At 37.4% G+C, this 17015-nt stretch overlaps 1 protein-coding gene across 1 annotated transcript in view; it reads left to right on the forward strand.

The window, feature by feature from the left end:
* Positions 1-2812: 2812 nt before the first annotated feature.
* The window catches only part of ZFAND3 (zinc finger AN1-type containing 3), a 104893-nt gene continuing 90690 nt past the window's right edge, over positions 2813-17015 (forward strand). Inside the window, exon 1 of the mRNA XM_034428034.3 lies at positions 2813-3493. Within this exon, the coding sequence (XP_034283925.1) occupies positions 3423-3493 (71 nt within the window). The 5' untranslated portion in view covers positions 2813-3422. The remainder of the gene's footprint in view (positions 3494-17015) is intronic.

Here is a 17015-nt window from a genome sequence, read left to right on the forward strand (position 1 = left end):
GATAGCTTGAAAATCTGGCAGTTCCCTACTGCCCCTACTTACACCAAATCTAATTTAAAAAGAATAAATTTCTTTCTTGTCCTCCCCCTCCCACTTCACAGGGCTGAGGTGAAGTTTACTTAACTGGCCTTTCATTCCTTCTTCAAGGTTATCTCCAAAATCCTTTCCCCTTATCAAACTGAGCGGCTCTTCTCACATTCAAAGAAACAGACTCACTCTCCCCATCCTTGCTTGGTATGTCACCAGACAAGCCTTGCCATGGAGTTGGAAAGTCTTCCTTCCTGTATAGTCTTTGGTGCTCTCAGAGCTTGGTTGTTTGCTTCCAGATGTTTCATTACCTGATTAGGTACCATAATCAGTGCTAGTAAATGTAGGGTTAAATTGTTTGGTTTCAGGTTTCTGGTAAAGATATGAGCATGAAAGAACTTATCCACGTTTACATGACAGGGTATCTAGTCAACAATATATAAAATTGAAATGGGAGAAAAATTGTGCCAACTGATCTTACTAATAGTTTTGCATTCTTTTTAAGTAAATCTCTTTATGTAGATAAGCTTAGAATAGCCTTGTTTCCTTGATTCATTTTTTCCTCTAGATTTGCACTGGTTCTCAAAGCATTCTAAATAAGCAATCTTAACATTAAATATGAACCTATGTTTGTTCCTAGCTTAGATGCGATCCAATCTGCAATTATTCCTTCTACTTCAGGAAAACAGATGAAATTAGATGGTATTTTAACATCAACTCCTTGACTGAATAATAATAGTAATCCTCAACTTACAACAATTCATTTAGTGACTATTCAAAGTTACAATGACACTGAAAAGTGACCTACAACCAGTCCTTACAATCATTAAGCATCCCCGTTACATGATCAAAACTCGTCCATTGCTCTCTTTTGCTCCAGAATCCCCTGAAATTAATATGACATTTGGAAATTAATGCCAATTAAATGTCTCTTCCTGCTTCTCCTATGAATACTGTATCTCTGTCTTTGCAATCTTCTCTTGCTAGTCCCTTATCAGCAAAGCAAAGCAAAGCACCAATTGTTTTGTTTGGGTATCTGCATGGATACATGAAGAGCCAGACAGCAGCTGTAGTGGACAGCAGGCTTATCACAATCACTGTTCTGATTTAGTTTTCTTCAACTTAATTGTTTCAGGCTGTACAATTTTTGCATTATGCAGTTATTTAACCCCATTTTATTTTTGTTTCCTTAGCACCCATGTACAAATGTCAGCTGAAGATAACCCCACATGAGAAGAGTCCTGCAGAATCAGGCTAAGGATCTATCTCCACTCTGTACTGACTAACCAAAAATATTCAGGAAGCAGCTTATCATGTGGCATTTGAAATAAACTGCTGGGATTTCAGAGGGCATAAAACAGCCATTATATTTAACAGGCATTGATAGCAACTGGTCCCTTTTTTTTAAAACCAACATCCAACTGCTTCAATATTAGAACACAGGCAGCTCCATAGTTTTTGAATTTTAAAAAAGTAAATTCTAACCCATGAAAACTTATACAACTGAAAAGAATGAAATATTTTAAAAATACTAATATCTACTGTTAAGGTACTTCCAAGAATCATTCTATGTAAAGGACTAGGATGAAATACTTTTAAAAATCTTGCAAAATTTGCAGATCAGGTCTTACTTTTCTCTGACTAAACCGCTCCCATTTTTTAAAAACACTACATCATTTCTCTGCCCACCCCACACTAAATGTACTTGTAAATGTCATTTATTTGGCTGATCCGGTCTACAAAAATTTATGGGTTAGTATTTAAGATAAAAGAGCCTTGGTGGCGCAGCAGACTAAAGGGCTGTTAAGTAGCACCAGCTGCCTGCAATTACTGCAAGTTCAAATCTCACCAGGCTCAAGGTTGACTCAGCCTTCCATCCTTTCGAGGTAGGTAAAATGAGGACCCGGATTGTGGGGGCAATAAACTGACTTTGTATAAAAAAAGAACACCGCTGGGGGGTGGGGGGGTGCGAGACCTATTAAGTAGGTATATACAAAAAAAGTATGAAGGCTATTGCTTAACGCATTGTAAGCCGCCTTGAGTCTCTGGAGAAGGGCGGCATATAAATCGAACCAATAAATAAATAAATGTCACGGATCACTTTAATTCGTTATACAATTCAGGATATACATTTCCCCCTTTCTCTCTCTCTCTCTCTTCTGAGGTTCAGTATTGCAACCTTCAATACCACGAAGACAAACCGACTATTGGGCGTAAGCAGAATTGTCTGTTGTAGGAAATTTAACAGACGGGGAAGCCATCTCCCTTCCTCCCCCACCCACAACTTTATTTTTGCTTGTAATGCTGCGATCAAAAGCACAGAGCTGAGATTTCCGTATTTTCCATACTTGGGAAAAGCAGCGCAATTTTATGCATAAGAACCAAGGAATCGATCCAATCCATCCCGACGGTATTAGGAGTCAAAGGATTGACTCCCCACGATTTCAGCTTCCAACCGCAACCTGTTGTGTGTGTGTGTGTGTGTGTTTTTTTAAGGAATCGGTGGAAAAACTGGTAGTTAAAGCGTGTGGAAGGAAGGAAGGAGGGAGGGAGGGAGGGGGGGAGAGATGATGACGACTGAGAAGAGAAAGCCGCCGGTAAGGCAACCTCCACAGGAACTCCCGGGGTTTGCCGCCGCTTAGTCAGGGAATTCCATGTAGCAGGGGGAGGGGAACCTCTCAAGAGCAGCTCTTTACCGCACTCTTATTTCCGGGTTTCTAATCTCACGCATGCGCGGACTCCTCTCTCTCTCACCCTTGACCCAATCGCTTCAGGCCACCCCATCGACAAGTAGTAGTGTAGGGGTGTGTGTGTTATCCGATCGTTTCCCAAACTACAAATCTCGGGCTTATTCGCCGCGGAATGCTGTCCGTTTTAAACCCACCACCACCACCACTACCCAGCGGTCCTGCTTCTTTAAAGAAAAGCTCTGCTTCCGCGCTAGCCTTCCGCGCCGCCTCCGATGCCCTCCCCCTTTATTTTTCCGAGCGTTGGTACGCCCCACTTGAAAGCCTAGCCTTGCGGGCGGACAAGACCACCCTTACTCGCCTGAGGGGGAGGAGCTGAGGGCATTGTTGGGTCAGGGGGCGCGCGCTAACCGCGGGGATGGCATGTGGTGGGCCCGTCACAACCCTCCGGTAGCCTCCGCCCGTAGCTCAGTGTCACCTCAAGCACCAAAGGGCGCGGCTGCCTCTTTTTCCGCCGCCGTCGTTTACTGCCGCCGCCGCCGCCGCCTCTTCTTCCCCCACCCACCTAGCCGTCTCCTTATAGTGGTAGCGTCCGACTCCCAGCTGACCGGCCTGGAATCCCGGCTTCGAGTCCTGGCCTGGATCCTCTTGCCTTGAGCTGCCCCTTCCCCTGCCCTGACCCTGAGCACCGGTGCCGCCGCCGCCGCCATGGGAGACGCCGGCAGCGAGCGCAGCAAAGCCCCCAGCTTGCCGCCCCGTTGCCCCTGCGGGTTCTGGGGGTAAGTAAAACGAGGAAAGGGAAGAGTGGGGGGGGGGAGGGGGTTGGGGAGGGGGGGGGGAAAAGAAGGGAGCTTGCAAAAAAGGCCCGTTCGGAGTTGGGCGTGGGGCGCTTCCCAGGCTTGGCCTTTCTCCGGACTCGGATAATGCGTGCTTCGGAGGGAATGACGGCCATGGTTTTTGCCCAAGCTCGGCTCTCCCTTGGCCTTACGAGACCCAATACTCTCCTTCTGATGTTGGGGGAAGGAGGGAGGGGGCTCCTTCCCAGACCTGCGCCTTGTGTGGGAGTTGCATGTAGAAGAGCTTTGGGGGTGGGAGGGGAGGGGAGAGGGAAGTGGGGCTCGAAGGCCCAGCCAGCCTTGCCTGTGGTGGTGAGGAAGGGGCGTAGGGAGAAGAGGGGAGGGTGGGGGAAAAGAAAAAAGCCACTATTGTCTTTTGATCTTCTCCTATCCTCCTGCGTTTTTGTGGCACTTATAACCGAATCGGATTTTTATCCCTGTTCCCCCCCCCCCCCCACTTCCTCTGCTTCCCTTATGATTGGCATGTGGTTTATTCTCGGCTATTGCAATATGTCAACTTTGTCTTCCTTCCCCAGGTGTGACAATCTTCTTCTAACCTCCTTCACTACCCTTCGTAGAAATGGACAGGACTTTCTCGAGAGAGAGAGAGAGAGAGGGGATATAGTTTTGAACTCTTTTGCTGCTATTTGGTGTTTGTTTTTTTTTACCCCCAAAACTAAAAAAAAAAGTTTTAATGGTTGGTTCAATTCTGAGTTTCTCAGCTGAATGCAGTAAGCACAAGAATGATGACACTGGCATAAAAAAAAAGTTGTTCCTTTCTTTCTTGATTAAAGGACCCTCCCATTTAAAGAAGACCTTTTTTTGGACTATGTAAAATAAAAAGGGAATGCTAATAGATACACACGCACTATGATGAAAATCCAGATTTCTATTTTTAACCCTTTTAAAAAAAACTGAACAGAATTGAATATAAATACTTGACAAAACTTTTAATAGCTCTCTTTAGGAGTTGCCCGTGAATCTTGGATAGCTAACTAATATGGTTGTCATAGCAATATGAGTTATCGTTGAATGATTGTTCAAATAGTAAAAAGTTATGCATTTAATTTCATATATGAAATTAGATGGGCATTGAATACTCTGGTTTGTACATCATAAGCCAGAATTGTTAGCTGAAACTAGCTAAAAACAACTTGGAATTTTCTCTGGCTTGTTTAATGCTCTGTTTGTATTGGGTTTCTTAGAATATTTTTCTCATAATACAACAGAATCAGAACTACAACCTTAGGTTGGTTCTTTTTTTAGAAAAGCAACAAACTAGGATCACAGTTTGAAGAGATGCTAAATAAAATGTGCTAGTTTGCTTAGGTACTTCTACCAGCAGTTTCTGAACATGATAATACCCTGAGTAATTATTTGAGTTACATAAATACAGGGAATTTTTAAACTTGTCTCTTCAAGATATGCTAACTACGCAGAAAATTTATTTCAGTCATTTAGTTAATGATACTTAATATAAGTTAGTATTAGAGAAGCCAACTAATACTGCTAACTGTACAAGTAGTTGTTGTTTAGGTTTAAATAGAAACAGTGTTAATAGCCTTAACACTGGTTTTCTTTCAGCAATATCCTTCCTATTTGCATCCCTGTTACTGTGTTAAATATTTTCATTTTCATCTGAAACAGTGAATTTTCTAAATTTTGCATTCATTTCAGCATTAGTAACTCTAATCCAAATATAAAACAAGGGATAATTGTGCATTCTGACTGAGATGTTATGGTTACCATGTATTATCATAGGAAATTGAAGTGATAAGCTATCTTTTAAAGTAGGTGTTTTCACAATCAGCATGGAAACTTCAAAGAAAAGTAGTGTTTTTGGATTTGGTATATGTGTAAAGTTTGATTGCATTGTATTGATTGAATGTTTCTGGATTAGGTTATTACTAGCATTGTTCCTGGATTAGGTTATTACTAGCATTGTTGAGCATTTATATTCTTGGGTTTGGAATTAATGATTAAAATCTTTCTGCTGGTAATAAGGAATTGTAAGAGGACAGACATTCACTAATTTGTGAAATTTATAAAACTTCAACAGGTTATGTTATAGAAGCCATATTTGATAGTGTTCTGAATATGTTTTCTGATTATAGTGTTGAGGGAATTATTAATTTGGCTTTCTTTCATAAACACAATTGTGTTGTGTACTGGTTTTTATAACAAATTCTTGATAAACTTTAAAATAGTTTTAGTATCTATACAACTGAATCTTCAATTCACGGCTTTTCCTTGAAACCATCCTTTATTATCCATCCTTATTCGTTGTTTTAATTAACTTTATATTTGTGCTTCTTCCATTTTCAAATAATATCAATTTTGATGGCATATTAACTGAATGATTCTGGGATTTTCTATTGCCTATGTAATAGAATAAGCATCTATTCAGAAATCAGCCTAAGTGTGTGTGTGAGAGGAAAATGGCTAGCACCTGGGTAGACATCTCCCTAGCCAGCAAGCAACCTGTGGTTGTAAAAGCTGAGTAGAGAGGCAGCTGGGGGTAGGGTGTGTGTGTTGATGTGAGATGGAAACTAAAACTAAAAAAATCTAAACTGAAACTAAAACAGTCTAAAGCAGCCTAAGGCAAATTTACTGTTACTGTTCTCCTGAGCTCACAAAGAGTAGTAGTAAGTGGAAACAGGAGTTGTAGTAGACTAGGAGAAGAGTGGTGTAGTAAACAGTAAGTACAAGCCTTTGAGTATTTGTGGGTGTGTTGCCTGGAGGCCAGGTAGGGTTGTGTTGGCTTTTTTTGGAGGTTTGGAGTCCACTAACCTGGGAATGCATATAAAAACTCATAACAGTATGCTTAATGTTTTCACAGTTATGTATTTATAGTAATGCATTCCAAGATTTCTGGTCAAATTACTAGTATGTTTTTGGGTTTTTAGTGGTTTAAATTTCATTTTAAATCAAGGAATCCAATAAAAGAGAATGTACTTCTGTTGGAATATACCATGCAGATAATCCTCGCCTTATGATCATTTATTTAGTGACTGTTAAAAGTTACAACAGGGCTGAGAACAATGACATGACTAATCTTCACATTTATGACCTTTGTAGCATTCCCACAGTCACATGATCAGAGCACATTTATGACTGTTGATGCATCCTTGGATCATATGATTGCCATTGCAACCTTCCCAGCTGGTTTCCGACAACAAAGTCAATGGGGAAGCTGACAGGGAAAATCTCAAATTGTAATCAGGTGATGTCTCACTCACCAACCTGACAAAAAAGGTAAAATTGGATGCCTAACTCAACAACTGCATCCCCTAACAATGAATTTTCTAGTCTTCATTGTGGTTGTAAATTAAGTATCTGTATTTCAATAACAGATAATAAACCAAGGAATATATGGTTCAGGTCGAACACTGAGACAAATCTTGAAGAAATACATTTTTAAAGTAATTGTAAAAGTAACCAAAAGTGAGTTTGGTTTATCAGAAGTATCGCTCAAGACATTCTTGGGGATGAGAGACTTTACGGGAAAAGAGTAGGAGGAATTCCTAAATGGGGTTAGGCATTTCTAATCACTGTGATTTTCTCAGTCTTGAAGTAGGCTAGCTGACTTGTTTATATTTGTGTGTTCAGAGGACTTGAGACAGAAGACAAACTCCCTTGGCACCACTTACTGCAGGGTATATTTTTGTTTTTCAGCCAAGCCAAATGACTTAGATCCAGATACATAAATATGCTTTTCCTGTGATACATAACATAATTGCCAATATTTGAAGATTGGCAACTTTTCCAGGTTAAGATCTTATTTTCTAATCTCCATACGGGGAAAAATGCTGCTAAAAAATAAATTATGCAAGCAAAATTTTAAAAGACATTCAAGGCAACTGGCGCGTATTCAGCTAAAAAAACCAAAGACCTGTTAAATTCTTTGCTGTCATAAGTCATTCTTTGTGTATTTGCATTCATACACAATTATGTTTGCCCAATGTTCTTTTCATCAACTTGATTGTTAGCAATAGATATTTTTCCTTATGTGGAAGAATTAAATCCATGATTATATGTATAGTGTATGTGTGTGTGCTTCTGTGTAATATATGCTTATATAAATGAATTAATTATATATATACATACATACACACACAGACACCACACACAGAGACACACAAACACATATATTTATGTACATTTTACATACATCTATAAACCATAAATGTTGAATGAGACATATGTACACTTAACAAAGCTATCACAGCTGGTCCACAGGTTTTTGGCATTTATGTTTATAAATCTTTGGAGAGCTGGGAGAGTAATACAAGTCTTAATTTCTTTTTGTAATTTATTATTTTCATTAAAATTTGTGTATTTAGCTATCAAAGATTTGATAATTTCCCATAAAGGAAAGATTGTAGAATGGCCAAACGTTATCAAGCATGGACAGATCAAAGGAAAACTTCACTAGGCCTAAATAGGAGCCTTTGCTGTGTTCATTGCTCTGAATATCTTTTCAGACACTTCATTTCTCTTAGCTCTTGGTAATCCAAGAAGTCACATGGAAGTGGACAGAAGGCTGGCTGGAGCAATCACACCCAATCTTATGGTTATTTTTGTGTTCTATAGATCAACTAGACAAGAAACAGTACTAAACTGGCAAGTTTACTTCTTTTGCAGATATCTAAGGTTTCCATGATCTGTAATCTGACGTGAAAGTGATCTGACTATGTCAGAGGAAGATGTTAATATTCTCCATATTCAGATTATGTCTCAGCTGTTTCACAATAAGGGCCGGAACAAGTGCATGTCCAAAAATCAAATCAGCCTTTTGATAATTACATACAGTAGTACTTAGAAGTTCTAAGGGCAATATTAATATAATTTATGGTGATAATGTTAACTTCAGTTAACAAAATTCTAAATCATAATAAAAGCTGGAAAAAGTGTTAATGTTATATTCACGAATCGAATAATAAATTACTGAAAAACTAGGGATAGAATTCATTAATCTATTCTTAATACTGTAAAAGCTCTGGGAATGACCTGCATTTTATTCCATTAAGTTGGATAGTAGTTTTGCAGGCCAAGCTGAACAAGACAAGCCTTTCTGTATGTTCCAGCACTTTCAACCAATAGTAAAAGATACTTTATCTGATTCAGAATGCAACAACCCAGATAGTAAGGATGTTAGTTTCTTTTTTGTTCTCTCAACACTTCCACTATAGAAGCTGCACTTATTACCGGTACCACTTGGCTTCTCAATGCAATTCACAGTACTGGTTTTCTCTTCATTTTTTATCCTTATAGTTTAGGACCAGATTACCTGCAAGATTGCTTAAACCATGTGTAATCTGCCTGTTCAGTTTCCTGAGGCATACCTGGGCAAGGAAATGCTAGTGTCAAGAAATCTAAAAGTGATCTTTCTCAGTAGCTACCCTATTCTTATGGAATAGTTTTCCCCAAAATAAGTATATTCTGCCTTTAATACAAGAATCTCCCTCCTTGCCTTCTCTTAGGGACAAACATAAGGACTCATCAGTCTTAGGGCATTGTTGGTGAATCTTTTCGGCACCGAATGCTGAAATGGGGGCACACATGTGTGCCGGAAACCAGAAGAGCAGCCGCATGTGCACTGGGAAGATGATCTTCCAGTTTCTGGCGCACACCGGCCACTGGTCTTGTGATTTCTGGCGCACATGCGCGCATGCGAAGACCAGCTAGCTGGTGTGCATGCGCACACTGGAAACTAGAAGACCAGGTGGCTGGTGTGCATGTGCACACCAGAAACCGGAAGATCATTTTCCTGGCATGCGCATGTGCCCTGGGCGGCTGCTCTTCCAGTTTTCATTGCTCCCGCGCACGTGAAGACCAGCTGGCCAGCACAACGGAATCCAGAAGAGCAACAAGTGATGGCTTGTGTGCTCGGAGAGGTGGCTCTGCCTGCCACTTCCAGCACACGTGCCATGGGTTCGCCATCATGGTCTTAGGGGGTTTAGCCTCGAGTCTCTTGTACCTGCGCAACAACTCAGGGCTAATTCCCTGCTTGATTTACAGTTTAGTCACATTTAGAGGACCATGAATTTCTATACTTTGGGTTGGCTATCATAAGATTATTTAAGAAATTAGCCCAATTTGTTTCAATATTATCAGTTCTAAGAAATTCCGTTTTAACTTCTTTGTATATGAATTCACTCTATTCTTAACAGGACTAGCTTATAATTCTGCTAATACTGTAAAAAGAGTAGCCGATTTAAAAGTAGAGTTGTCAGCACAAGCTGTTAGTGTTTGCACTTTGCTCAGTTGCTCTTTTCCCACATGAATGATGAAAACAATTATTGATTCCTTAACTCTTGGAACAGTATTTGGTTGACTAAGTCTATTTATCTAAGGAACTTGTTCCTTTACATATAAACCTGGAATTAACACTTATAAGACTAAAGATCTAAAGATGAAGTAATAAACTAAGAAAAAGCCAATTTGTAAGATGGGTTTGAATTTGTTCTCTAATAGTATTATATAATACAATACCTGGGCAGGTCAGATGTTTGATTATCTTAGTTTCTTGCTGGTGGACCAGGAGATTGCAGATAATACAGTGTGGTTCTGTGTCAGAGCTATGATCAAACAAACAATTCCTCCATTGAGGTGACACTGAGCTTTATCTATTTAGGTTCTCTTAACTTAATATATTCTATAATCTTTTTCACTTTTTCTTTTCCTTCTCCCTGCCTCTCTCTCTTCGTTCCTTTTTCTTTTACACATACTATATTCTGTGTTTAATTTGGTTGTTTCTTGATTGTAGTTGGTTAGATCATAACGGTCATAATCCCAACAAACCTTAGCAGGCCTTCAACAAGTGTAGGAAATCCTCAATTTGACTCCCTATTTTTTTGTGGCAACCCCTGAGATATCGGAGCACTGCTGTCATGTCACCCCTGGTCCTTCTTTTCATCAGACTAGACATATCCAGTTCCAGCAACCATTCTTTATATGTTTTAGCCTTGAGTCCTCTAATCATCTTTGTTGCTCTGCACTCTTTCTAGAGTCTCAACATTTTTTTTTTTTTACATCGTGGCAGCCAAAATTGGATGCAGTATTCCAAGTGTGGACTTACCAAAGCATTATAAAGTGGTATTAACACTTCATGTGATCTAGATTCTATCCCTCTGTTTATGCAGCCTAGAACTGTGTTGGCTTTTTTGGCAGCTGCAGCATGCTGCTGGCGCGCTCTCCCTCTCACAGTCACCACTATTGAGCAAGGTATCACATATACTGTACCTGTGCATTTTGTTTTTCTTGCCTAAATGTAGAACCTTACTTTTTTCATCATTGAATTTCATTTTGTTAGATAGCTCCCAATGTTCAGGTCTGTCAAGATCGTTCTGTATCTTAAGCCTATCTTCCGGAGTGTTGGCTATTCCTGCTAGCTTGGTGTCTGCAAATTTGATGAATTCCCCATGTATCCTCTCTTCCAAATCATTGATGAATATGTTGAAGAGTACTGAGCCTAAAACAGAGCCCTTGGTTACCCCACTGCATACCTCCCTCTGTGTAGTTGTAGACCTTTTGATAGGGTCGACTGTTTTTTCCCTGTAAAGCCAGATGCAAAAAACGAGTTAAGTAGTTCTGCTTTCTCCCTGTTGCTTGTCACCTTCTTGCCACTTTCTCCCAGCAATGGACCAATTGTTTCCTTTACTTTTTTCTTGTTTTTAACATACTGAAAGAAGCTTTTTTTTTTTTTTTTTGGTTATTTTTTAACTTTTGTCGCAAACCTTTGTTCGTTGTGAGCCTTAGCTTTCCTCACTTCATCTTTGCAGGCTCGGACTATTTGCTGATATTCTGCCTGTTATGTGCCCCTCTTTCCACTTTTTATATTTGTCCTTTTTGTCATTCAATTTGTAGAAAGTTCTTTATGCAGCCATGCTGGTTTCTTTTGAGAGCTGTTATTTTTCTTCTTCATTAGTATTGAACTAGACTGGCTATTAAATGAGCTGTTGTAAATCGAGGACTACCTATTACTGCCAAATTTCAGGTTTGAAATTTGAAATCTGCAACTGGCTTTGAAGAAGGCTATTTTTTACAGCTTTCAAGTGCTGCAAAGTTTCATGAATCCCTCTCTTATTGTTTGGTGGTCAGGGCATTTGCTCTTTGAAAAAAACAATGCGCAAATTATAGAATAATAAAAGAAGTTTTGTTGATTTTAAGTAGAATTAAAGGATACTTGCTGGGAATATTACCTTAAGCAAACATTTAATGATTCTTAAAATTTTAAATATTTATGTCTTTAAAGTCTTCAAACATCTATTAACCTATGGCAAGAACTTTGATATAAAGTTGGTATCTAAAAGCTTCCATTAATTTCCCTTTGATGTTTGGGAATGAATTAATAAGGTCAGGTCTATTTAGCACTGGGATGGGAGCCTTAGGGGAATAGCAGGGCTGTAGATTATAGCTGCAAAGTTGAAGAAAGTAATTGAAGTCACTTCCACACTGTTAGCAGGAAAATTGCATGTTGTGTCCATGTAACATTTAGAGGTTGAACTCTATCTGAGAGCAAGTTTATGTTTTAATGGAAGAGTCATTCAACGTTATTAAACCCTTATTGAGCAAAATCTAAATGTGTTTGAAATCTTCCTGATAAATGGTTTCCTATGGTTAGAAGATAAACCTGTTAGTGAGTTATTTTCATTCCGTTCCAGTGGTATTTTAGTGAAGAAAGAAAATCGTGTAAGAATCTGTGCACAGCACACAGTTTCAAATCACTTACTTATTCTTTCGGTTTCTATCAGTCTTGGGACTATAATGTGTTCTATGCAAATGTCCTATTTTAGGTATTCTGTCCTATTTTAGGTATTCTGTCCTATTTTAGGTATTCTGTCCTATATTTCCATCCATTCCATTCCATGAGTTTGACAACCCTACTGTAATACAACCCAGAAAGATTAGTGTAGTGCTTTTTATGTTTCAAGTTATTCTCTACTACGCATGGTTTTTAGAATAGCTAACATTCTCTTTGCATATCAGATGAAATCATTTCCTTAAATCTTGCGTTTCAGAAATGGTTACTTGATTTCCAGGGTGTTCTTTCTGTTTCTTCATTTATAACCAGAAATTCATGTTTGTAATGAAAAGGCTGATTAATTTATTATTTGCCATCAAGCTGTCAACTCCCAATGACCACATAGATTTTCTCCATGACGCTATCCCTAATGTGGTCTTTCAATGATGCACTCATCACCACTATAATTGAATATACCCACCTTGCTGTTGGTGGGCTTCTTTTCACTTTTCCCCGTATTAGGCACTTTTATTTTAACATAATTGCAGGTTGTCCTCTACAACCATATGTTTAGTGATCATTTGAAGTTACATATCATTGAAAAAAGTGACTTATGACTGTTTTTCACACTGTTGCAGCATCCTCATTCATATTCATGAGCAAAATTCGGACACTTGGCAACTAGTTCATATTCATGACAGTTACAATGTCCCAGGAGTCATATGATCATCTTTTGCTACCTTCTAACAAGAAAATTCTATGGGGAAGCCAAATTCACTTAACATCTGCGTTACTAACTTAATACTGTAGCTTAATTTAACTTACACTTAACTGTGATAATAAAGGTCGTAAAATGAGGCAAAATTCACTTAACTGTCTCACTTAGCAATACACATTTTGGGCTCCATTACAATCATAAGTTGAGGACTACTTGGTATGCAGTAAGTTATGAATTTGTACATCATTATTTGAAGTGCATTTTCTGGAGTTCCCAAAGCATTGAAACTTAGTCAGATTTTTTTTTTTTTAGTTTCTTTCAGTTAAATATTTCCATATATTGAGAATTTTCTCTGAAAACCTGTCAGTTTTTAACAGGGTGTCAAGAAATGGCATTTAAGAAAAAGAAGCCTTGTGTATGTATTTAAATGTATAGGTATGTGTATATGTGTATACATGTATGTATTAGACAAATAAAATATTCATTTGAAACACACATTGCTAGCTGTAATATTCATTGTTGCTATTTTTCACGTTTATGACAGCATATTTTGTTCTGTATTTGATTCAGTAATTGCTTTAGAGATGAAAAGAAATCAGTATGTAAATATTTTAATTAAATTGATTTACTCTATAGTATTCTATATTTAAGATTAAATATTTGTTATTCTTGACAAATTAATTCTATAGTGGCTTTAGAGTAGGTCACAGAATACATTGGGTCTGTAATAATTTAAATAAAATATACAGATATACATTAAAATATAGAGTCAACTTGAAATAATTCAATAGAAATTTGAATTAAAACACTGGCTAATGTAGAAATGTGTTGGTCCATGTGTTCAGTGCTTCTTTTTTAAAAAAAAAAAAAAACTTGAATATGTATAACATTTATTAACCTAGAATATATCCATATCCACAAACCTGCACAACCAGTTAATAATAAACATGACAGTCATTGTACTTTTGGCCAAATGTGTCCCATGCAATTCCAGCTTGTGAGTTTGAAAGTTATATCCATATTTATACTTGCACATATTGAGCTTCCTTTCCAGTCATTATCCCAATATCATAATATCCCCATATAGCCTTCTATAAGTTCTACAGTGATAACAGCTTTACAGTGTTTTCAGGCAGCACTGTCAATTGACAAGAGTTACAGAAAACCACTAGCACTATACTGCATCACCAGTATGCATGCAGCTGGAGCAATTTGTTCCTCAATATGATAGCATTCCTTGCAGTCTGGAAGTTGAGGTAGTGAGGGTTTGAAGAGCATTTGTGGGAATCTGTTTTAGGTCATAGGTGGGTGATGGCTTGTTACCCATAAGTTTAAATAGGGATGAGTAATTGGATTTGGTTCAGTGTCTGGCTTCAGCTTCCTATCCAGTCTAAAGAGGAGAGGGTTTAAAAGAAAGAAGCTTCCCACGTTGTTGACATCAATTTTGCTATGCAAGAGGAAAAAGAACCATTGTTCCTCATGTCTTCCTACATGAAATGCGAGAGAGATACTAGGCAAACAGAAGGACTTAAGAATTTGTGGGAAATCACTTAAACAAACCCCTTCACTTCTGATCTTTCTGTACAAAGTGGAATTGAAGTGCAGAAGTGATGACACAATTAGTTTCTACTTTGTTAGGATTTTGCTTTCTGCTTTGAAAATAAGATTAGATATTAGTGCAACAGAATGGGTTATCTAAAGGTAGTGGGAAATTGCAGGTCTGATGCTGTTTATGTTCTGGTATTACATTCTCCTTTTGTTTTATTTGTATCCCAAGTTCAACTTTTATAACTTAACTCTTTCAGAAATGCATATTTTGTATTGGTTATTGATGCAGTATATATTGCGACATTGAGTAAGTTTCATAATAATAGCAGAAATAGTTCGTTAAAATATCAGATCTTTAGGGGGCAAAAGCACACATATAACAAATCAGAAGAGGCAGCTGAAAATTATCTATGTAAAACAGATGGTAAACTTTGAGTTCTTACCACTTCTGTAATTACTGCTGCACAGTATACTAGTACCTTGCCAAAGTTATACAGTAGTTGGCATTGCATTGCCAGAATGTAATCTCACTAGTTATTTATCTGTGCAGAGGTATCTTTTTTAAAAAAAAAAATCGATGTGTAATTTAGGTGAGATCACAGAAAGGAATGTTAGATAGTCAATACTTCCTACCTTGTTTTAGTGACTTGTAATTTTACAAAGCAAAGAGAAGAGCAGGCCCAGTTATAAGGAAACTATTTTCCTAATAAGCTGAGTAAAATAAAGAATCCAGAAGGTGGGACTCCAAATAATTACCAAGTTATTGATGTAAGTTGTTCCCTAACAAATAACATTTGTTTTATCAAACTTTTAAATGGAATAGTGAGTGAATTAAAGATGCTTTACTTCAATACTTTATATGTCAGTTTTTGTTTCCAATTACAGATTTTTTTTCTTTTATTCAGCAAGGTATTTGTTTGAATTGAATTGCTGTAGAGGTGGAACCAATGGGTTCTACAGTATTTATTACACATGAAGAATAATTGTAGGTGTATATGCTCTGAAATTATAGCATATTATACTGACTTCAGATTTGTTTTTGAAAGACGGAATGGAGTTGTTCAAACATAAATGTAACTGCAAGTATAATCTTGGTAAAGGTTTAAAGAGAGATTTCAAATATGGTGGCTTCTAATTTTACCTTCCACCTTGTGAAGTAAATTTAACAAGTTCTAAACACTCTTTTATCCCCCAAGGTGAAATATTAAGAGTCTCAAAATAGTTTTTCGGGTTCTGTTATTAAATCCAAATTTACTACATCGCACAAATAACCAGGGAAGTTGAGGATTTTGCTTTACCTGAGTATTGCAACTATTTATGTTTATTTAATTCTGTTTGAAAATTGTCTAGGATTGTTTGAAAAAAACTTATTTTTCTGTTTTAAAAACATTTTGACATAACATGCAGTTGTGATTATGATTCATTTTTAAATTTAAGTGCCCAATTAATAGTAAATTTCACGGCACTGTTGCAATTAAGCTATTCTTTTCTTTTGCCAGTTTTTATATTATTTAAGCTTTGACAGCTTGTGATCAGCAGTGTGATCTTCACAACTTGTTTAATTGTTTCTATAGGAACAGCAGAAGCAGCATCTGGCACTAGGAATGTGTATGTATATATACTGAACTGCACCGTTGCACTCCAAACAAACTACCGGTATAATATGAAAGCTCCTTATAACTTTTGAAGTTACAGATTACTCTATTTTTTATGGTTTTATACATATAGAGTATGCAGTGCAGCAAAATGCAATGAAACTTAATCTATATTGAAAGATCCGTTCTTTGCTTGCTTTTTTTGGTTTTGTTTTACTTTGTATGGCTCTATAATAGATACCTTGGCAATTCAACTTTGATTGAAGTGAAGTGAAGTAAAGGAACTGAATATATATTGGTCATTTGTTCTAAAGTGAAATTATAATTTTGCAGTAATTCTATTCTGTTTTCTATCAGAAAATATTATAGACATAAATATGGTTGAATTCTTGAAATCTAAAATACTATAATCTAAAAGCAAAACTGAATAGAATTTGACCAGGTAAGAACTTTTTTCTCTAGTTGTTGATTTAAGCTTATAGTCTCTGACAAGAACTAAACTTTTCTATTATGTTCATCTTGTTTTCAGCTCAGCTGAAACATCATTAAATGTTTGGAAGTGCTGACATAGGCAACTGTTTCGGTTACCATAATGATACAGAAAAGTCATTTTGCTGCCCTTAACTACAATTTGCTGATTTATTAACCTGCTCCTGTTTAAGATTCCATTTTTATACAGAGTTGGGTAGTTTTACTCGTGAAACTCCTGAGAAAATGAAGTGATATGGACTCTTAAATTTGATTAAAGATACTTCATATAAAAAACGAAATGAGCTTGTGTTAGTTTTTTTCAATATTAAGCCACAATTAATATAGAAAAGTTGTTAATATTAGCTTCTGTTCTTTCAAAAACGTTTT

The sequence above is a fragment of the Pantherophis guttatus genome, chromosome 1, assembly GCF_059756535.1.
Source record: "Pantherophis guttatus breed Tessera chromosome 1, ASM5975653v1, whole genome shotgun sequence".
Classification (NCBI taxonomy): domain Eukaryota; kingdom Metazoa; phylum Chordata; class Lepidosauria; order Squamata; family Colubridae; genus Pantherophis; species Pantherophis guttatus.